The sequence below is a fragment of the Diceros bicornis genome, chromosome 2 (genome assembly GCF_020826845.1).
Source record: "Diceros bicornis minor isolate mBicDic1 chromosome 2, mDicBic1.mat.cur, whole genome shotgun sequence".
In the NCBI taxonomy this organism is placed as follows: Eukaryota; Metazoa; Chordata; class Mammalia; order Perissodactyla; family Rhinocerotidae; genus Diceros; species Diceros bicornis.
Genome location: NC_080741.1, coordinates 37,528,399 through 37,552,355, shown reverse-complemented (window position 1 = coordinate 37,552,355; position 23,957 = coordinate 37,528,399). Strand labels below are relative to the sequence as shown.

Here is a 23,957-nt window from a genome sequence, read left to right as displayed (position 1 = left end):
TTGATGTACATTGTCCATTAAATGTTACTAAGTTAAGACAGTAAGGTGGAAAAAAGGAATAGAAGGGTACAGTAAATTTTCGTTAAATAATTGCATTACATTAGACAGTATTGTCAACGACGTATTCATTTTAACCAGGTTATGAAAAAAATTATCAGAATTTGTATCAATTTCTTAGAGAATCTAATAATAAAACATTAAATATACATATTTATTTGTATATTTATTTGAAGAATCTTTGGTAGCACTTGTGTTTCTTCCACATTATAGGACTTTCCAAAATAAACGTCAAAATTAATTTACTAATCAGCTTATGAAAGATAAATTATGGTACTACTCTTTTGGTTTTCCTATAAAATGTACTTGAACCTGACTATTAACTTACACTAATCATGCACTTAAACACAGTATCTAACTTATATACATATAAAATGAGAGACTAATACCAGAAAGAAATTAGACAGTAATGAGAATCAATGACAAAACATAACAATGACAACTGTTCTTAAGTAATTTATTTTTAAATTATAAGATTTACAATGCTTTGATTATGCAAAATAGCATAATGGAAATTAAACCAAATCAATAAACCAAAAGAGAAAGAAAACTTAGTTTTCTTGAATATCAGTACTTACACCATCATTAAAGTATCTGATGTCCCAATCACATCTTGTGTAGACATAAGTATAATAATTTCAAACATTTCACTTGTGGGTTTCTCATTTTCAACTTTTATGAAGTGTAATGTAATTTATTTCAAATCCTATTATACCTAGTGTTTATACTGCAACAGCAGCAAATCTCACATGTGCAATCAAATGTGGAACTGAGGCACAGCTTTTAGCCACAGACAGAAATTATACACTGCATTCAGTACAGGAGAGGACATTATATTAACCAGAGCATAGAGTTTAGTACACTTATTGCAGGATTGGTATTTCTTCCCCTTTGAACTGAACCAGCTGAGCTTCTGAGGTGACATATTACTGCTGTGGATAGTAAGACTGCTGTGGGGGCTGAGGGAAGGGGTATGAAGGCTGCTGGGGTCCCGGGTATGGAGCCTGTCCAGGGCTCTGGTGATACACTGGCGGATATGGCATATTATACTGGCCGTATGCGTAAGGATTATAGCCCATGGGCATGGGCATTTGGCAATACCTGATGGGAAGAAGAAAACAAAAAAACTAGATCGGTAAATCAAATACTAGAAAATGAAACATATAATAAATTCTAAAACTAAGTTTTTTCAAGAAAGCCATTTTTCTCTATTTCTCGGTCTGTTAGAGAACAGAGAAGAGGAAAAAACAGCTGTTTCAAGGTACTTGTTAGAGAAAAGTGTTCCCATCCTGTTAATAGAAATGAAAGAATACCAAGTGTTTAATACTATCCAGAAAATAATGTTGTTGAAGGAAATAAGACTAAATATTTGCCTATTAACAAGGAATAAAAATGCAGACCCTTCCTTTTATGTGGCAATCTAAGCACATTCCTGTTTCACAAGATTTAATGTTCACTGTAATGCACATAAATTTACTGTTTACAAAGTTTTAATATTTGGAAGACAGAATGTACTTACTAAGTAAAGTCTGGAGCACATATTAAAAGGTAGTCAAATGTCTGGATTTTTAAGATTAAAAAATTATCACAAAGAAAGCTGATCTTTAAGAAACTACATGCCATAATTAGATAGATTTCTGTTTAACAGTTTATCAGAATGCCAACATTTCAAAGTACAGGTATGTAAACAAAGCCTTATCAGTCTTGCTATGCTAAGCTCAGAAAAGGCACTTATCCGCTTATGACCTAAATAAAGACAACCAAGGAAACACATTCTGAATTCCAGAAGAGATGTATTTAATTAATACCAATATATAAAAACTAAAAACATAAATAAGCCTGGGAAGTGGCTATTCAACTACTCAAATAAGTGACTATAACTATTTTTATTTCTGTGTAAGCTGACAGTGCAGCTCATTCATGACACCTCCATTCAGAGAAGGGGTGACCTTGTTTTTAAAAGGTTAAACAGAGCTACAAACATTAGGCAATTCATTGGGATACACAAAGTTTCAGCCTTACCCGGCATATCCTGGATAGGTAGGATATGGGGGTCCCTGGGCCTGTGGAGGCGGAGCTGAACCAGGAGTTTGTGATGGAGCTGCTGCAGCGCTCCCAGTCCCCACTGGAGCTGGAGCAGAAGCAGAAGGAGCTCGATTTGCTGGAAGCACAGGAGGTGGAGGCCGGGCTGGAGGCTGGGGCTTACTCGGCTGTAAGAAAAAGTCAGCATTGACTACAAAACGTTTCATGTTTCTGTCAAATTACTATTAATTAAAATAAATGAGGGCAAATGAGAAACTCGAGAATCCACCCAAACATATTTCCAATTCCCATTCTTAACTTTTGGTTTATTACTCTAGAACTGTATCACAGTTGAGGAATAATTCTCCAATTTGTGGATACGCCATAGCCACTGCTTTTTTCCTGATGCCTAATATTTAACCACGTACTGCACGTTACTGGTCCCATCAATGGTTAAGACATTTGAGGTGGGAGGAAAGAGCAGCTCAGATACAATTTATTCCTGTAATCTCCTCCTGGCCCCACTGTTTTTTATATGAAAATTTTAAAACACCAGAAAACTTAAAAGAATAGTATACTAAACAACCACATATATGTCAATAAATTTACTAACTATTAACATTTGGCCATATTTGCTTTATGTATAGCTATATCCATATATTTATCTATCTATATATTGGCAGAACCATTTGAAAGTAAATTGCAAACTTCATGACACCAGCCCTAAAGACTTCAGCATACAAGTCCTAATATTTTCCAACATAATCACAAGACCATTTCACCCTAAGAAAATTAACAAGTATTCCCTAGCAAGCAAGCATTAGTGACAGCAAGCAAGCTGTCACTAATGTAAAACTTCTACTTTAAAAACATGGTTGGGGCCGGCCCCATGGTGTAGCAGTTACGTGCGCGCACTCCACTGCTGGGGGCCTGGGTTCGGATCCCCGGCACGCACCAATGCACCACTTCTCAGGCCATGCTGTGGCGGCATCCTACATAAAGTGGAGGAAGATTAGCACGGATGTTAGCTCAGGGCCAGTCTTCCTCAGGGCAAAAAAAAAAAAAAAAAAAAAAAAGGAGGATTGGCATGGATGTTAGCTCAGGGCTGACCTTCCTCACAAAAAAATAAATAAATAAAAACATGGTTGCTGGGGCCGGCCCAGTGGCATAGCAGTTAAGACGGCACACTCAGCTTCAGCGGCTGGGGATTCGCAGGTTCTGATCCCAGGCGGGCGCGAACCGACGCAACACTTCTCAAGCCATGCTGTGGCGGCATCCCACATAAAAAACAGAGGAAGATGGGTGCAGATGTTAGCCCAGGGCCAATCTTCCTCAGCCAAAAAAGAGGAGGACCGACAACGGATGTTAGCGAGGGCTAATCTTCCTCACACACACACACACACACACACAAAAATGTGGTTGCTCACTGACCGGCATGGTTCTGGGCGCTGGAGTTGGAGGAGCTGGCGCATGTCCCCCTGCTGGAGATGACTGATATGCAGGTGTAGGAATTGAAGGAGCACTAGGTTCTCTGGCAATGCTTTGTTGCAAGTCCCTTATTAAAGACAAAAGTGTTAGAAATTAATACAATTAAAAGAAACCCAACACATATAAAATACCAGGTCTTTTTCTTACTTTTCTTCATATATGAAACACAGAAAATAGATTTAAAACAATGATGGTATTTTAAAACACACTACATTTCTGTTCTTGACTAGAACTAACTTAAATCTTCTTTCTTCCTACTATTTAATTAAAGGAAGTTAGTTCTTATTGTATTTCTGAAGACTAGGAAAAAAGATAAACTTTTTCGTAGATCACAGTTACAGCTAGAACAAGGAACACGTCAAACTGGGCAAGCGGTCCTAAAAGACTGCCCACTCTCTAATAAGAGGTCGTCCCCTAGATGAGAAACTCCTAACATAATAACCTATCTACAAGTTATTGAAAACTACAACCGTTCATAGTCACCTGGCTGATATTTTAATCACTGTTATCAGATTAGTGCTTACAGAAAACAAGTGAGAAAGCTAACCTATTCGACTACGTGAATTTCTTGATGAAAACTTTCTGAAGATATTCAAAGAAATGTGGCATGGAGATACTGTATGTTAAAAGATACCTCATAATCTATTACTAAGGTAAATTCATGAAAGATAGATTATTGAATGGATCATTAAAATACAGTATTAAAATTAGAAAAATATTTTCAAGTCCCCTCTAACAGTAAATTGGAATCCATTCTAAAATCTCACTAAACAAAACCTTAAGGTAAAATGCATTCCATGAATACATGGTCAACTTCTCACTGCACTTATTCACATACACAGAGAAGGCAATATCACATGTCCTGCAGAGTCTGTGACAGCACCTGTTATCCTGATATAACAATTCATAGCAACTCCCAGAGTCCTCAAGACCACACTTTCACTCTCAAAAAGAGTCCCACTGGAAGATAAATTAGTCACTCCATATATAAAGAAAACTAATATACATTCATCGAGAAGCCAAAACTACTTCTTAATGTTTGTAAGTTTGTAATAAATGCTTACAACATAATCTAGAACTTTTTAATCAATGTTAAAATTCAAAAAGCTCATATTTTGCAATATCTTCCATATATATGTATATATATCATACATATATTTATGATATATATATCATATATAGTAAATACATTTAATTATATATACTATTTTATATTTTAATTGTTTATATAATTATAGTAATTATTTAGATATTTGAGTATATTTAATCATAAATGTATCTAATACATATAATATAAACCCTTAACATAATACTTATATTTTCCTTTGATAAACTCCAGAGATGGTTGCAGTAAATAACACATTTATAGGACAGATAAGAATTTCCTAGTCACTTACTAATTATATAAATCAAAGCTATTAAATCGTAAGACTAATAATATAAAAAAAGCAAAAATATATGAAATAAAATGCCACCAGTATTCTAACGCCCATCATTACTGACATTAGTTTTATTTTTTTATTTCCTTTTTTATATTTAATTATTTTATTGAGGTCATACTGGCTTATAACATTGTGTAATTTCAGTTGTACATTATTATATATCGGTTTCTGTATAGACAGTTTCTGTATAGACTGTGTTCACCACCAACAGTCTAGTTTTTGTCCATACTGACATTAGTTTTAAATCATTAGTGAAAAGAAGGTAAAGGTCAGAGTAAAACATTATTCTTTTGGCACACTTTATATAAAGAGGACATCTTAGTTATCAGGGAAATGAAAATTAAAACCACAATGAAATAATACTATACATCCACCAGCATAGCTAATTGCAAAAACACAGAGTAACCAGAACTCTCATACATTGCTAGTAGGAATATAAATTAGGACAACCACTTTGGAAAACTGTTGGCAATATTAACTAAAGCTCAACATACACATACCCTACAACCTTGCAATTCCACTCTTAGATACATATACCCAACAGCACTGCATATATATATATATCACCAAAAGCATGATATAGAACTAGCCACAGGTAGCTATTAAGCACCTGAAATGTGGATAGTGTGAATTGAGATGTGTTGTAAGTGGAAATTACACACCAGATTTCTAAGACTTACTGGGGGGAAAAAAAAAGTAGAATATCTCATTCACAACTTTTACATTGATTATATGTTGAAATTATACTATTTTGAATATATTGGGCTAAACAAAATATTTTATTGAGATTAATTTCACCTGTTTCTTTTAACTTTTTTAATGTGGCTATTAGAAATGTTAAACTTTAAATTGTATATGTGACTGCATAGTATTTTCACCATACAGATGTAGCTTATTTATTTCACCAGCCCTGGACATCTGATTTCTTTCTATTCTTTTACTGCTACCAGCAACACTGGACAGTTGTGTTTTAGAATACTCAAGCCCACCCTATTTATAATATAGTAGCCAAAACTAAAAACTGAGACTCAATAACAGTAGAACAACTAACTTGTAGTATATTCCCACAATGAAATATATACAGAAATGAAAATAAAAGATCTACAACTACATACAACTATATAGATGAATCTCACAAATGTAACGTTGATTGAAAGCCAGTCACAAAAGAGTACATATGATTCTACATATATACAGTGAAAAAACAGGAGAAACCAGTCTATACTCTCAGAGTCAGGATAGTGGTTGCCCTGGGGGAAGTGGGTAATGACCTGCTAGATGCAGGAACGGTGCTTCTGGGGTGCTGAGAATGTTCTGTGTAATGATCTAAGTGCTCACTGCATGGGTGTATTCAGTTTGTGAAAATTCAACAAGATGCACATTTATGTATACTTGTGTTTTTATTTTATAGTCAATAAAAATGTTTTAAAGAATTCAGGCCCTGATTATTAACAGTGATTTTAACAAAATAACCCTCAGATTTTTAAAAGCTAATTTAATGACTATTTGGCCTAGTTTTCCATCATTTATTCACCTTTTGATCACTGAGCTGAAACCACTAGACAAGCTGATGACTGTCTCAGAACTGATTTCGTTGATAGTATAAATATAGAAATACACATGCAAATAGTAAAAAATTTTCAAACTAGAGATTTGAAATATGAAGTATTTGAAAATGAAAATATCCCAAAATTTCTTCCTAAGCCATGAACTTTTATTATGCTATAAAATTTTAAAAATAGTTATGTTAGCCCATTTTACACTAAAGTTTTAAATGGAGAAACAGTCCAACTAGAAAGTCAATTATCATGGACAACAAAATGAGTTCAACCAAGGGTTGGCAAAACTTTGTGTAAAGAGCCACACAGTAAATATTTTAGGCCTTGTAAGATACAGGGTCTCTGTAACAACTACTTAACACTGCTCATGTTAGTGCAAAAGCAGCTGGAGACAATACGTACAACACGAAGAGCAAGGGGGTGCTCCAATAAAACTTTACTTTCAAAAATAAGTGGCAGACTGGATTTAGCTTGGGTGCTGTAGTTTGTCAATGTCCAAGTTAAACTTAAAAATCTTTTTCAGCTCTCTTAGTCCTGAGCTACACAATTTAGGGTTCTGTACAGATGTTTCAATAGCTGCTGGGTGGAAGAAGGAAAGGAAAGAGGGACAAAAGGTCCTGCTTCAAACCCTGCTTGGATCTGAGCCAGACCTGTTTTACAAACTGGGCTTCTAAGAAGGTGTTTGAACAAAGGATTCTGCAGCTCAAAAAAAAAGCAGGCGACAGGGCATGAACACAATATGAAAAATAAAAATCAGACAACTTGGTTGTGACTATAAAAACATACGAAGTCCCAATAATTGTTTAGATTAATTTAATCTAATTTTCTGAAAAGGTAATATACTCACTTGATTCAAAAACCAAAAAGCGAGTGATAGATCCCTATCTGCAAGTTCCCACTCTACCATTCACTCCCCCAGATATCCACTATTCTTTATTTTTTATGAACCTGTCCAGAGCTGCTTTATGCATGAATAAGCCAATTCAAATCTATATTTTTATTTTCTCCCTTTTTACACAAAAAGCATACTTTACACTGTTCTGTATCTTCCTTTTTTTTTTCTTTTAACCATAACTATCTTACAGATCTTTACATATCAGTAAATAGAAAACATCCTCTTTTCTTAAAAAGTAGTTGCATAGTATTTCACTGCACAGATGCAGCTTTATTTATTTCACCAGCCCTGGACATTTTTTCCTATTCTTTTACTGCTACAAGCAACTTAGAAACGAATTACCTCATAAATATGTCATTTCTAACATATGCTAATATATCTTCAGAATAAATTTTCAAAAACAGAATAGCCGGGTTAAAGGATGAATGGGTTTGTAATCCAAACCTTTACAGTTAGACTGCCCCACACAAGGACTGTACCAATGTGTACTCTCACAGCAATGTATGAGATCTGTTCCCTCAAGTGTGCCAACAAAGCATGTTATATCAACTTTCAGATTTCTGCCAATCTAAAAAATGTCATTTCAGAGTAATTTTAATTTGTATTTATTTTATATTGAATGAGGATAGGTATTTTTTCATATGCTTAAGAACCACTTATATTTCCTCCTCTGCAAAATTTCTGTCACATCCTTTGCCAATTTTTCTATTGGGTTTTTTTCCTGCTTGTTAATGTCTAGTTCTTTTTAAATTAAGTAAATTTGCCTTTTGCCTGTGAATAAGTTTCAAATATTTTTCCCCAATTTATTACATTTTGACTCTGCTTATCATGTTATAATGAACTTACCCTTTTTTTTAATAGCTTCTGGATTTTAAGTCACAATTAGAAAGAGCCTTCCATTTCAGCTTTATTAAGGAATTCGCTTTTTTTTTTTTTTTAATGTATGCAGTATTTTTTTTTTTTTTTTTGGTGAGGGAGATCAGCCCTGGGCTAACATCTATGCTAATCCTCCTCTTTTTGCTGAGAAAGACCGGCTCTGAGCTAACATCTATTACCAATCCTCTTCCTTTTTTTCTTCCCCAAAACCCCAGTAGATAGTTGTATGTCATAGCTGCACATCCTTCTAGTTGCTGTATGTGGGATGCGGCCTCAGCATGGCCGGAGAAGCAGTGCATTGGTGCGCGCCTGGGATCCAAATCCGGGCCGCCAGTAGCGGACCACACGCACTTAACCACTAAGCCACGGGGCTGGCCCTCTCATATTCTCTTTTAAACTTTACGTTTCACCTCACGTATTTCAAGTTTGATCCATTTAGAATTTATTCTGGTATAAAAATAACTTTCATTTTCTAAATAGCTAGGCAGTTGTCTCTAACTTCTTCTGACTGGTTTAGGATCGTTTTTACATTAAATTCACATATGTATTTGAATCTACTTCTATTTTCTATGCTGTCTTTGGTCTGTCTAACCATGTACCTGTATTACTGTGTTTTAATTAAAGACAATATTATATATTTTAATATCTGGTGGAATTAGTTTCCCCTCACTCTCCTTTTTATTCAGTTTTCCTGGCTAATCTTGTTTGACTGTTTCTACTTCAGCTTTAGAATTAACTTGACTAGTTTTAAATGAAAATCTGTTGATTTGTTTTTTAAATCAAAATTATGTTGAATGCATAAGTATATTTAGAACTGACATCTTTATGAAGTTGAGTCATCCTATCCAAGAACATGATACATCTTTCAACTTCCTCAACTCTTCCGTGTCCTTGAATAGTGCTTCAGTTTTCTTCATACAGGTCTCATATATGGCAAGCTTATTCCTATGTATTTTATCTTTTTTTTTGCTATTGTAAGTGGGGTGTTTTCCTCCATTATATCTTCTATATATTTATTTATATGAAAGCCATTGATTTCTACAAATTATTTTTATGATCGACTATCTTCAATAATTTTTTTATGGGGTTGATTCTCTTGGATTTTCAAGTTGTACAATCAAAAAGTCTGTAAGTAGTGACAGTTTTACCTCCTCCTTTCCAATTTTTATATTTCTAATTTCCTTCTCTTGTCTAATTGTGGTGGCTGGTACTGCCAATATAATACTAAATAACAGTGTTGATGGTGGGAATTCGTTTGTCTGTCCTTGCCTTTAGGGGGAATGTTTATAGTGTTTCTCTATTAACCATGATGCTGTAAAAACAACTGGCCCTGCTCTTTCTTGGGGGTGGAGGGAGGTAGCTCTTTGATAACTTCTCCCACTTCTTCTATGGAAAACGGTTTAAACATGGACAGAGAGATTAATAATGGTTAGGTTGGCAGAAGGGTTCAAGACAGGCTCATGAATATAATAGTCTCTGAGTTCTTTATGTTCATTACTAATGAACACAGGGCTCTGTATATACCTAAGAACAGTTTGACTGGATATAAAATCTTTGGTTCACATCTGCTTTCCTTCAGTTCCAATAGCAATTACTCCACTCTCTTCTAGCACGCAATGCCACCAGCCTAATTTTTTTTTTACCTTTTTATAAACTGACTTGATCTTTCTGCTTGACTGCCTAAAGCATTCTGTCATTATCTTTTAAGGCTAATAATCTATATGCCTTGGTGTTGACAGTTCTCGTTCATTTTTCCTGACCATAAGATATATCCTTTCAACAAACCTTCAATTCTTTTAGGAAAACGTTCTTGAGTAATATCACTAAATATTTGTTCTGTTCACTGTTTTGGTTGTTCTTCTTTGAAGGGAATCCAATTTTGCATATACTGGATCTTCTTTACCCATCTTCTCTTTAATCCTGTTTAATTCTTTCTTTACTTTGGTTTCATTTTCTTTGATTTCTTCTTTTCTGTTCTGTGTTCTTGTGTTTTATTCACTGTCTATTCTCCTTTTCGCGCCTTCCCATTTCATCTTGTATCTGTGATGGTTCTGTTCTCTTCTACTTGTTTCCTGAATTCTGACACCTCATGTTTTATCACTTCCTATTTTTTCACCATCCCCCCTTGAGTTCTGGCATTTCTGTGCCTTAGAGTTCTTGGTGTTCCTTAGAATGACTGCTTCCTAACCTTTTTCTTTTTTTAATTCATGGTGAAATATTCATTCAGAATTTTCATCTGTTCTGTGACAGTACCACTGTGGTGAATGTTCTTCATCTATTGTTTTGTCAAATTTTGTTCATTTTTTCACCTAAATAAATACAGTACCTTAGTATCAACGCTATGTCAACCCTTTACTGATTACTCAGCATGGAATGAGTCCTATGTTACAAGACCAGCCTTCTCAATAGGCTCCTTCAGAAAGTGATTTTGTCGATATTTTCTGAGCTATTCACCCTGACTTCTCCATGGTCTGTATATCTAGTTTTATATAAGGAAACTATTTGCCACTTCAAGGTAAACTGCTTATGTTTACTGGTATTTCCTGAGATCTGCCACCTGAGCTGTTTTGTTATCATTTCTGTGATACCACTATACTTCCTACATCTAGACGTTTTACTCCTTTTCATCCTTTTGTTCTCAGATTATGCAGCTTGCTTGTTGCTTTGTAAAATACCCAGGAGGAAAGGAAGGAAATTGCTATCTCATCTTGCCAAGTTCACCCCAAGAGCCTCCACATAGGATTTTTTAAAAGAAAAATACTATAAGTATAATTTGATACACAAAACAAACTTACTTTAAGAGTTCGTCTCTTTCTGTCTTCCGTGCAAACACTATATCACTGCATTTGTTCTGGAACCTGACTAGGATCTCAGTCAGCTCATTGTAAAACTATACGCAAAGAACAAATACAAGCAATAAATCAGAATAATTTTTTAATCTAAGGAGGAACACAATCTAATCTAATCACTTGTCAGTAATGGTTAAAGCTGAAGAACTAAAATCCTCTGCATGAGACATAGTGATACCACTCAAGTCCAACAACTTAATATTAAATACAACCTAAGATTCCTAAAGAAAATAAAAATAATAAAATCATTTTTAGAGAACACCAAAAATTAAATGACAACAAATTAAAAGTTTCATGATCTCAGTGAACATGTTCCCAATTCCTAGAGAAGAGTCAACTACTTAATCAAGACATTAAACCTATTTAAGTGGAAGGATTAGATTTGCACGTTCACTTCAGAAACGCAGGCATCATTTCAGAAACTCTTGAAGTATTTCCAAAGGCTCTCTGGAGAGTTTCCTCAGCTGATCTATTTCAAGAAAGCATTTTAAACCAAATTAAAATAGTGTTTTACTATCCTCTCTATTTGGAAGGCTTTGCAGTATTTCTACCCTCTCTTCAGAGGGTTTTACATTATTATCTACTGTACTTACATCAAGATAACTTTATTCAATAATTGTTATGGAGTTAAAGTACCAAAAAGAATTGTGTATCTGAAAAACTTAAAAATCACTTGTTCCCTCAAAAGGAAAGAAACTGGTAAGGACGAATATAAGTATTTCCCTAAACTATTTAAAAGAAAGGCAAGAAAATACTTAAACCATATTTAGTAAGCACTCTGAGACTCAGGCAGATCACAAGTCTATCATCATCCAACCATCAGCACAGAATACAAAAGCCATAACTGTCCCCCTTCCCCACCACAAATCAGCTTTGAATTCTCGTGTTCCCTCATAATTCACTCAGATTGGTCAATTTTGTATCCCCTAAAAAAGTGTCATTGGCTTTTGACATCTCTGTGCTAATTCCTGCTACCTTTCTGCTGGGTGAAATATACAATTCATTCTTCAAAGTTCCCATGAAATACTGCCACCTTCATTAAGCTTCTTCCCGCTTAAAACAAACCTCTCAGAGGCAAAAGTCATCAAAGCTAACAAATTTGAGATAAAGAATAATTTGGTCCAACTAGAAATACCAATTAACTTCCCAAACTGTATTTTCACATCTATACTGGTTAGCTGTTGTTTCTTTTGTACTTCATACCTTTGTGCCCTCCTTTAAATTAGCTACAAGTTCAACAAAGTTGTCATATGCAGTAGCTAAATTCTTCAAAACTTCTTCTCGTAAGTTAGCTTCATTGTTAGATTGTTTCATTTTCGAAAATTCCTGGTGTGAGACCTTGTTAAAAGAAAGATTTATGTATTTACATTATTTATCAAATTAATACAGCTCATCATATTTTTTTTTAATTTTTTTTATTTATTTCCCCCAAAGCCCCAGTAGATAGTTGTACATCATAGCTGCCCATCCTTCTAGTTGCTGTATATGGGACGCGGCCTCAGCACGGCCGGAGAAGCGGTACGTCGGTGCGCACCTGGGATCCAAACCCGGGCCACCAGCAGCAGAGCGTGCGCACTTAACCAGCACATCATATTTTTATTGATACTTTTCCAACTATGAAAATCATATGACTACATGCAGGACTTACTAGAAATTTACCTAATATAATATTTCTTCTGGGGTAATATGGTACTTTAAATCTTTCCTTAAGTAAAAATATCAAAAATTCAGTGGGTGTCAAAATATAACCAATACTGACTACACATTTCTAATAATACGTAACACTTGCCAAAAACACAATCCTAAAAGGACATCAATTTAGTCCAGGCTTATCTTTTATGTAATTTTTTTAACATAAATCTTATTAAAGTATATAGACTTTACCTGAATATTTTTAAGAAGTTCTTCCTGTTTCTTTAGAGATTCTTGGACTTTGGCTGTAAGACCTCCATAGATTCGATCCAGTTCAGTAACAGAAAGAGCTTCTTCATTTATCACACCATCTTGAGCCAGAGCAGTCAAAAATTTGCTTGTCATGTCAAAATTCACAGATTTCAGGTCATTCTCCAGCCCCTCTCTTTCCTTCTTTACTTCATCAAGATTTGTCAATAAGGATTTTAAGACATTTACAACCTAAACGATAAGAAAAACCTTAATTGCCCAAAAAGCCAGAAGCCAATTTCAAAAACAGAATTACATACATAGGTTCATCCAGGGTCAGGGAGAGATGATTTCTCAGAAGGCCAAGTATAACCTGTTTATTTACATACAGATGTTGTACCTTTAGTGGACTCAGATTATAAGAGCAGCAGCAGCAATAATGATAACAAGAGCAAGAGCTATGATTTACTGAACATTTATTATGTGCCAGGCACCACTCTAAACACTTCATGAATATAACAATGTATTCTTACATTTATTACCTCTATTCCATAGATGGAGAAACTGAGTCTCAGAAAAATTAAGTAACATGCCCAAGGTTATACAGCTACTAAAGGAGCAGAGGTAAAATCTGAGACCTCAGTCTGCCTACCTCCAAAACCAAACTTTAACCACTCAACACTATACTGTGTCCCTCTCATGACTTTGAGATAGGGGAAGGTATATTTTTGCTAAGTAAGTAGATACTCTATTTTGCCAACATAGAGGGATTGAGAGAGAGAGAGAGAGAGGGAGAGAGGGAGAGAGAGAGGGAGAGAGGGAGAGAGGGAGAGAGGGAGGGAGACAGACATGGAGAATAGAAACAGTGATAGAGATATACATGGAGAGAGCATGAGAGAGAGGTAGCGAGAAAGCTATAAACCATGTTTATTTTATACACTGGGAGAGAAAGAAGGAGACAGGGTTCTTGTGTATCTCTTCATATCATGAGTTTTACCTCTCTTATTCAGTCCGTGCAGTCTCTGACTAACATACACATGATTCATAAACACCCCTTTATGCTAAGAGTGTTACAGTGTTCAAGTACCCTCTAATGCCACTTATAAGCTGCCCCCTTTCACTCACATCTCTTCACATTTTCTAGGGCCACCAGGGAGAACACCAACCCCAAGCCCCCTATTGTGCTTGCCCCAGTGAAGCTCACAGAAAAAAAGCTGAGGGAAAGACAAAGAAAGAAGACATATCCATGAACCCCCTCTACATTCCTGCCTTTCTTCTCACCAGCAGCATTTCCAACTCCAAGGGATCTCCTCACCTGCTCCCTGTTTCTAAGAATTTCTGTCCTACTCTTCATTCCACAGTCCTAGTCAGCTCCTTGACAGGAGTGCCCAGAGTAACCTTCATTTACGAAGACCAAAGACCTGAGGAAATGTTTAAAGTTTCTTCTAAATTTTACCACCCACATCTCCTAAGTGTCCTAACTTAAATTCAGTCTTTTAACATTCAGAGCAGTGGAAAGAAATACAACTCCTAGAGGTCCAAGAAGCATCAAACCACAGACACTCTAAAAGGAAGGAAGAAGAGAAAGAATCGTACCTGGATGGACATGGCAAAAGCTGTTTTAAGGGATCGGGTAGAATTTGATGTTAGACAACGTGGTAAAAATCTTGCTTCCAAATGACTTCCAGGATACAATGTTAAATGAAAAAAAAAAGGTGCAAAAGCATATATATAGAACGTTGCATTTTGAGTAAGAGAGAAGGGAAATCAGAATACAAAAATATACACACATATATTATCTATGTATGTGTCCATATGTCTTTTTTGCAAAAAGAAAAGCACTAAGGAACAAACCAGAAACTACTGAATATGGTTACTTACAGAGAGTGGATGGGAACAAGGAGAAAAGAATCGGGATGAGATTTCTCTGCACATACCTTTTGAATCATGAACATTTTTTATACATTCAAAACACAAAATTAAATCTAAACCTGAATAAAGAAACAAATGAACCTAGTTGTCCATCAAAGTGAAACATAATTACCTAGGGAAAAAACTCCAACTCTGACTATACTCCCTTAATGGAAGTAATGGACTCAGTTACTGTGTAACCAAGGGCAGGAGACTACTTGGAAAACAACTTTCTCATCTGCAAAGCAAAAATAGTAATCTCAGGACTGTTGTGCAGACTGAAACAATCCATATAAAGTGCTCAATGTAATTTCTAACACAGGGTAAGTGTTCAATCAGTAGCAGCCATTATTATTAAGTGGTAGTTGTTTAACTCTATACTTTGGGTACATTATGGGCTAAAGAGGCCTAAGCATCCAAGCATTCAGACAGTAACAGAGGAACAATGAGCAAAGATTAAGAATTAAAGTATCCTTTCCTTTGCTGAATTATAGCTATTTCTGTAATTACGTGACACATTTTGTAATGGGGGTGATGCAACAGGATATAAATTTTAAAAGATACTGACAGTATTTTCTGTTAGCACATTTATGATAATGGAACCTCAACTATAACTTTGACCCTATGTGAAGGTTGTCTGGCTATTAGAAAAATAAGAAATATCATTTTTATCTCTCTATAAGTTACGTCCAATCAAAGCTAGAAAGAAAAAAAAAATTAGCCAAGTAAAATAAAGCTTGGGGAGAAATAGGAATATGCAGAACTGGTTTAAAAAAAAAGTCTAGTAAACAAAGCTGAAAGTGAGGAACACTATAACACTATTACCTTGAAATGGAGAGAATGTCTCTTACATAGTACAGAAACTAAGATCCTCTCATCAAATAACAGGCCAAAATTTTGGTGATAATACCCTTAGGTTAGCTAATAAGTAATATGAGAAGATACGCGTGGTTCATATGGACACAACTTCATATTCAGAGAACTAACTATACACAGGGCAGCAGAATAATGTGGGAGAGAACCCCATTAGGACTTTAAGAATCACAATTTCCAATATCAGCTCCATTATGAAGGAAAGTTAACTTCCTTTCATGGCAGTCAGTTTTCTAATTGGAGTGGTAAACAAGGACCAAATAGCTATTTAATAAGTCCTATTCTATTCGAAAATGCTATGATTCTAAGTCTCTGAAAAAAACGCCATTTGGAACAACTGACTTATAAATGAACTTTTAGACCACCCCACAAAGATAGAAAAACATTCCTTGTACGACAAACATCCTCTTTTTTTTTAACTGTCATATATACTAGTTTAACTGTATTTTAGATTGCATGATACTGGCCTCATTTTAAGAGTGAATACAGCAGAAAATGAATTAAACTGCTTCCAAAAATAAATTACCAGGAGAGTAAGAAAAGGAAACCACTACCTAAACTTTCTTATAAACTCAAGTTTGAGGCTTAATATGTTATCAAGTTAAAGTATTTATATTAGAATCCCTATGCACCCCCATGTTCACTGCAGCATTATTTACAATAGCCAAGATATGGAAACAACCTAAATGTCCATCAACGGATGAATGGATAAAGAAAATGTCACTCACACACACACACACAAACACAGCAATATTATTCAGCCATAAAAAAGAATGAGAAAATCTTGCCATTTGCAACAACATGGATGGATCTTGAGGGTATTATGCTAAGCGAAATAAGTCAGACAGAGGAAGACAAATACCATATGATCTTGCTTATATGTGGAATCTAAAACAAACAAAACAAAAAACAAGCTCATAGACACAGAGAACAAACTGGTGGCTGCCAGAGGCAGGTGGTGGGCGAAATGGGTGAGGGAAGTCAAAAGGCACAAACTTCCCGTTATAAAATAAATAAGTCATGAAGATGTAATGTACAGCATGGCAACTATAGTTAATAATACTGTACTATATTTTTGAAAGTTGCTAAGGGAATAAATCTTAGAAGTTCTCATCATAAGAAAAAAAAATTCCCTAACTACGAATGGTGATCCACGTTAACTAGACTTATTGTGGCGATCATTTCGCAATATATACAAAACTGAATCATTATGTTGTATACCTGAAACTAATATAATGTTGTATATCAATTACACCAAATAAAAAAATTAAAAATTAAAAAAATAATTAGAGGGGGGCCGGCCCGGTGGCATAGTGGTTAAGTTCACGTGCTCCACTTCGGCGGCCCAGGGTTTGCAGCTTCAGATCCCGGACGCAGACCAACACCGCTTCTCAAGCCATGCAGTGGCGGTGTCGCACATAAAGCAGAGGAAGATGAGCACGGATGTTAGCCCAGGGCCAATCTTCCTCAGCAAAAAGAGGAGGATTGGCTTCGGACATTAGCTCAGGGCTAATCCTCCTCACACAAAAAAATAATAATTAGAATCCTATAGTATTTACTTCTGTCTTATAAACAGCTCCAATTAGCTTTCAACTGCAATTAATTGCATGCTTTTTTAAGTTAGGCTGCCAATGGTTATCATTCAATCAACAAATACTTTTTGAATCCTTATGTGTGGGATACTGTTCTAGGTTCTAAAATACAACTACTAACAAAAACAGACTCCTTTCCTTCATTTAGGGGGTTGTGGGGGGATTAAACAAATACACAAAAATAGAGTAATAAGGTAGACAATGACAAAGAAGGGGAAATGGTGACATCTGAGGCTTTAATGAAAACGAAGTAGTAGCCGTGCAAAGGGAAGAAAGACCCCAACAGAAGGAAAAGCAAATGTCAAAGTCCTGAGGCAGGAACAAGCTTAGCATGTTCAAAGGAAAGAAAAAAAGGCCAGTCTGGCTGAAGCATAGTAAATAAGACAGAATGCAGGGAGATGAGGTCAAACAGAAAGGCAGGAATGAGACCACCTAGGCTGTATGCATCTCATCTTTCAGACCAGGGGCTAGCAAATCTTTCCTGTAAAGGACCAGATAGAAAATATTTTTGACCTTGTGAGCCATAGACTCTGTTGCAACTATTTAATTCTGCCTTTGTAGTGCAAAAGCAGCCTAGACAAAACGTAAGTGAATGAGTATAGCTATATCCGACAAAAATTTATTTATGAGCAATGAAATTTGAATGTCATCTAATGTAAACATGTCATGAAACATTATTCTTTTGACTTTTTTTCAACCATTTAGAAACGTAAAGAGCATTCTTGGCTTGCAGGCCATACAAAAACAGGAGGCAGGCTGGATTTGGCCCAGGCCATTTTTGCCAACTCCCATTTCAGATGATTAACACTCTCTGTAGCATCAAACAGCACCAAACACATTTAGGCACATAAGAAATGCTCGCAATGAAATTTTCAACTTTACTTTTCAAACCCTGTCATTTTTTTGTTTTTTTTTTGTGAGGAGGACCAGCCCTGAGCTAACATCCAATGCCAATCCTCCTCTTTTTTTTGGCTGAGGAAGAATGGCCCCAGGCTAACATCCGTGCCCATCTTCCTCTACTTTATATGAGACGCCGCCACAGCATGGCTTCACAAGCGGTGCATTGGTGCGCACATGGGATCCGAACCAGCGAACCCTGGGCCACCGCAGTGGAGTGCGCACACTTAAGCGCTTGCACCACCGGGCGGGCCCTGTCACTTTATTTTCAGAAAAGGCAGACGTGAGAATATCTCTACAACAACAGAACAGCAGGAATCTGACTGCATTTACCCTACAATAAAGCTAACCTAGAGTTTTCCATATCTCTCTGTTAGGGACCACAGTGCCATAGTTCCTGGCATATGGTAGGCCTTCAACAAATGTTTGGTGAACAAATGAATGAATAGATGCCAGCCACTCTCAACACTTGTCTATATACTTTCTGCTATGAAAAACTATGAGTAAAAGCTGTGTGTGCAGATCATTCCCTAGTCTTATAAGGTGCCTTTGTGTGAACCAGAAAAAGCACCCGGGGGGAGCACATAGCTTTGGACAGTGCTATTTTATGCACTACCTCTAAGGAAATTAAGATTTTTTTCAAAGGCACCCCTCCATCACCCCAGGCAGATGCAACACTGTGAGTATAAGTGCATATCACCTTTGTGCAAAGAAAAGATGCCCCTTCTTCTGGGCAGACTCGGCCCTACACTAGGGCCAAGGCTTGGCTGGCTAAGTGTAGACTAGATTCCAGACCCCAGGTGATCAGAGGTACACAATCACAAGCAGTGGTCCTAAGTATTTTAAAAAGGATCTTTAAATACAAATTACCAATAGCTTGCAAAATTTTTCAGAATATCTAAACCCAGATGCCCAAATAGAACAAAAAATAACCAGAAAGTAGGCTTCTTTATAATAAAAGAAAAAAACAGCCCTACTATTAAGTTTGAACCTCTTAATAAAACATGTACTTTGTATCACTTTAATACTCAGCAATTCAATGACTGAGTTATCATGAATGATAAAACTCACAATTTAATGATAAAATTTTAATTTAATCATAAAAGTTTAATCATAATTTAATGATAAAAACTCTGGCTAAAATGTGTCATCAACTACTATGACAGCTATCTGAAATAGCTTTGATAAACATGATGTTTGCCTTTTCTGATAAAGGCACATGATGAATAAATATATACAGCAATAAAAATGTTTTGGTTACCTCTATCCAGAAAATCTAGCTTCAGTAAAATAACTTCATATTGACTATAAAAGTTTTCTTCCCCTATGTAATACCACTATAGATTAACAAAAGCAGCTATTACTACAACTGAATAAAATAACAAATCGGTGCATACTACTTTTTACTTTGCTTAACACAAACCACTTTTGCTTTCCCACTGAAAGCAGGAGAATCAAAGGACAAAAGCCACAGAAGTTCTAAGTCATGCACAAGACAACAAAAAGAAAAAGGAGAAGATATGAAACTGTTCTTTTTTCTAAAATTAAAAAAAGGTCCAGAATTTGTTGCTATTCTGTGGGTCTGAAGTCTCTGTTCTTCACAAATTAATCTTCTGACCACCTGCCTTTTCTCCCCCGTTTCCTCAAATCACCTAACTGATATTCTTGGTTCCATCTGGTTCCCTCCCCTTTAGAGATTCAGGTTCTGAGCACATTCAACTATGCAGTCGTCTCTTCACTTTGGGGGCTGGTTTCCACGAAACCTCTGGTAGCTTCTCTGGACACACCCACTCACTGGGTGTGTTTCAGATCCTACAGATGTATACTTTTTCTCCTGTCTACTCTGTTCTTATAATGAGCCAACTTCTTAAGAAGCCTCCTAAGAGAGGAGTTCCAAAATGCTAGAATTTAAGTACTTGGTCATCTAAATCCTCACAGAATACTTTCTATAGTTATAACACTTTTAAATTTCTGCCCTGTATTACAGTTATCCTTGTATGTGTCTAATCTTCCACAATGGACCATAAATTGAGGGTAAAGGCTGTGTATGATTCATTTGTTAATTCTTCCAAGTACCTAGCCTAGTGCCTTACACAGAGCTGATACCCAATAAGTCTTGGTTGAATAAATTAATGAAAGGCTTCTGTGGAAAGACAAATAAGGAACAACACATAACTTTTGAGAACTAGTGTCCCAGGAAATTCACCTTTTTCAAGAAGTTTTCAGCAATACTTCTTGCCCTTTGGCTTATCTTCCTGTGCACTTTAGAGCCTCTATCTTATCCTACTACATTACCTCACAGTGAACAGCCACTAAATCATACTTGCACTTTCTCCTCTTTTAGGACTTTCTGAATCAGACGCCACACTACTGATTTTCTCTTTCCTGTCACCAGTAGAAATGCCATGATGATGTTAACCATTTATTAATGGTTAACCATTCTTAATGATGTTAACCATTGACACCTTGTCAATCTTCCCTTCAGAAGGGTCCCAGCAGAACATGGTGGAAAGCAGTATAGAATGATGTAAGAAACAAAGAATTTGTGGTCAGAAGAGTATCTGGCCAAACCCAGTCCTTCCACTTCAGGGAAGTTTCTACACTTTCAAGCCTTTCTCTTTTATGAAACCTGAATTAAACACTGTAAACATATTAAGTATCTAGAATATAGTACTCAGCTTATAGGAGGCATTCAATAAATGGAAATTATTATTACAGGATAGTAATATTAATGGTATAATTACCTATTACACGGTATATATATCATGCTACTTTAAATATAACAACCTCAATTTACATCAGCATTTTTTAAAAGATGGCAATAAGAAAGAAATTGGCAATTCATTGTACGTGATGGCTTAAACACAGTTTTCATAAGCAGATGACCACCCACATCAAAATGCATCTTCTCACCTCACTGCCCTGCATGGTCTTTGCTGGGTTAGCAGAGGGGATGGCAGCATTCAGCTCAGGCTCTGGCTTACACAGAAGTGCAATCGTGTCACGGTGAGACTGATAACGTTCTTTCACTTGTCCATCTGCTTGCACAGCCTTATCCAAAACTGTTCTGAAATTGGTTCCCTCTGTGGGAAAAACAATGTTACAAGAGCACAGCATTGATTTTAACAGTAATGTTTATGGGCCGGCTGTACTTCTAGTTCTGTTCTCTAACTTTACTTTTTTCCCTTTCTATAGGCCCCAATTCACTAGATAGAAACTGGGCTCCTGTCATCACTGCATTTTTGTTTTTGGAAAAATGACAAAATCAATTACAAAGCCAAAGCACAAATATACCTTAAAATACATTTGTGGTTACTGTCCACCAAATAAAAGCTAATCGACATTAGCCTAATTTTTTCCCACAACTCATGAATATAGGAAGAAATCATTCACTCCAAAAATTGTTACAACTTAATTAAAAAGCATTCCTCTCTCAAAGGATCACTGATTCAAAGTGGCCTAAAAGAGGCAGTTATATTTTTAGAAAAATCTCAATAGTATTAACTCCTTTTACAGAGAAATAAGTCTCTAGCTACCATAAAGACGTCGTTTATCTTAACAAGCACAAAATCCTTATAATCAAAGTCTTAAAAATAATAATTTGGCTTCAAATTAACCGTTAAAACTCATCTTTTACCACCTGGGATTTACTACTAAGTGAAATGACATTACAAAACCATACATGTAATATGATCTCATTTATGTTTTTAAAATATGCACAGGGGTTGGAATAGGAAAAGAGAGTTATATAATCATTTTAATTTTCACTTTATACTCTTTTTAAGAATCTGAACTTTATATAATGAACATGGATTAACTTTATTTTTTTTATCTTACACTGAACTGAGGAAAAACACCTGGGTTTTCATAATAGCACACAGTTTCAGTAAAAACAGGTTTACAACTGAGCCTAATTTAATCAAGCAAAAGATGCAAACTGGGAATTTATTCAAGTGGAAGTCATTTATGCACATTTTTACCTGCTCTTAAAGGCTTGTAGAGTTCACTGGATGGTGTCCTTTGCCAGCGTTCTTTGAATTTTGCTCTTAAATCATTGTCAGTTGCTTCTTCTTCATCCAACAATCTTAATGACTTTTAAAAAAGAGGCAAAGCAACAATGAGATATCATTTCTCGTATAAAAAATTTAAAACATTTTAAAAATGATCATACTCAATAGGTGAGAATTTGTGAGATGGGAATACTCCTACATTACTGGTTAGAATATAAATTGATATAATTTTTGTTGCAGAAATGTAGTTACAACGTATTTAACAAAGTCTTGTAAAATTTAAGGCTAGTTTAGCCATTACTTTACTTAGTAAGACTAAAAAGGAAGAATAACTAAGAGCTTATGTACATCCACATACCAAGACTACTTTAAACAAAGACTTGTTTTAAGCTTAAAATAAATAGAGTCTTTGGACCTTAGAAGACATAAACAAAACGAAGAGAAAACTGATTAACTACATGAAAATAAAACATTTAGATCTCTATCCCAGTACAACAAACTGAAAATTAACATATAAAAATGCTTTTTTCATGCACAGCTGAGAAGACAGGATAGTAGGGAGCCAGAAACAAGAAAGTGCTAATCTACCAGTGACAACAAGTCGAGAGCCAATAGTATCTGCTAATCCCTGATAGTTTAGAGCAGAGGTCTGCCAACTTTTCTGTCCAACACTGGAGTTAATATTTTAGGCTTTGTTGGCCACAGTTTCTGTCACATATTCTTCTTTTTCTTTTTTTACAACCCTCTAAAAATGGTAAAAATTATCCTCAACTATACAAAAATAGGCCACAAACTATAACTGGTCCACCGTTAGTAGTTCACCAACTACATAGTTCACTAATGGCTTAGAGTGTGAATTTAACAAACCATGAGTAGAAGAAAAGAAACACAGGTAGGGTTTATAAGAATAGGAGGTCCTATCAAAGGCACTATCCTCCCGCAAATTGGCACATGTCCAAATGGGTGGCACTCAGGGGATGAATTTTTAAAAAGGAAACTTGTCCAACAGAAGGCAACTTACCTGACTGGACTTCGGCTTTAAATAGAAAAGAAAAGAGGTATCACCTAAGAGTCCTAATCAAAAGCCCCAACTGGGGACTAGAAAATCACACGACCTGCGTGACACAAAGTCCTAATATGAACTTCTGATTAAAAGATTATGCATAAAGAAGCACAGAGCAACAGAAAATAAGAGGGGATAAGAGGCATGGAAAATAAAGTGAGATGATTCAAGAAAGAGATAATAATGAGAACAGGGGAAAAGCAATATTCAAGGAAGTTTTTAAAAACTAAGAATTTTCCAGGATGGATGAAAAGACACAATCCTCAAATTCACTGGATCCAATGAAATATCAAGCAACTTAAACGAAAGGAAATCCATACCCAGACACATCATAAAGCAGAAAAATAAGAGTGTACAAACTCTGTGCTACTGTTTAAAAAAAAAAGTAGACAACAACTCAATAAAACCAGGAAAAGGGGGAGAGGGGGTGGAGAGGGGCAAAAAAAGGAAATATATAGAAACACAAGAGTGAGACAAGTAGAAATACCAAATATACAACGATTCCAAATATATGAATAATCACAGTCAATATAAACGGATTT

At 35.7% G+C, this 23,957-nt stretch overlaps 1 protein-coding gene across 2 annotated transcripts in view; it reads right to left on the bottom strand.

Annotated features, from left to right (window-relative positions):
* Positions 1–500: 500 nt before the first annotated feature.
* The window catches only part of PDCD6IP (programmed cell death 6 interacting protein), a 66,399-nt gene continuing 42,942 nt past the window's right edge, over positions 501–23,957 (bottom strand). For both annotated transcript variants that reach the window (XM_058554730.1, XM_058554737.1), the window contains exons 11-18: positions 22,323–22,434; positions 21,256–21,425; positions 13,073–13,321; positions 12,392–12,526; positions 11,135–11,229; positions 3,511–3,634; positions 2,080–2,267; positions 501–1,158 (exon numbers count right to left, since the gene is read on the bottom strand). In XM_058554730.1, coding sequence (XP_058410713.1) covers positions 984–1,158; positions 2,080–2,267; positions 3,511–3,634; positions 11,135–11,229; positions 12,392–12,526; positions 13,073–13,321; positions 21,256–21,425; positions 22,323–22,434 — 1,248 coding nt within the window. In that variant the 3' untranslated portion in view covers positions 501–983. The remainder of the gene's footprint in view (positions 1,159–2,079; positions 2,268–3,510; positions 3,635–11,134; positions 11,230–12,391; positions 12,527–13,072; positions 13,322–21,255; positions 21,426–22,322; positions 22,435–23,957) is intronic.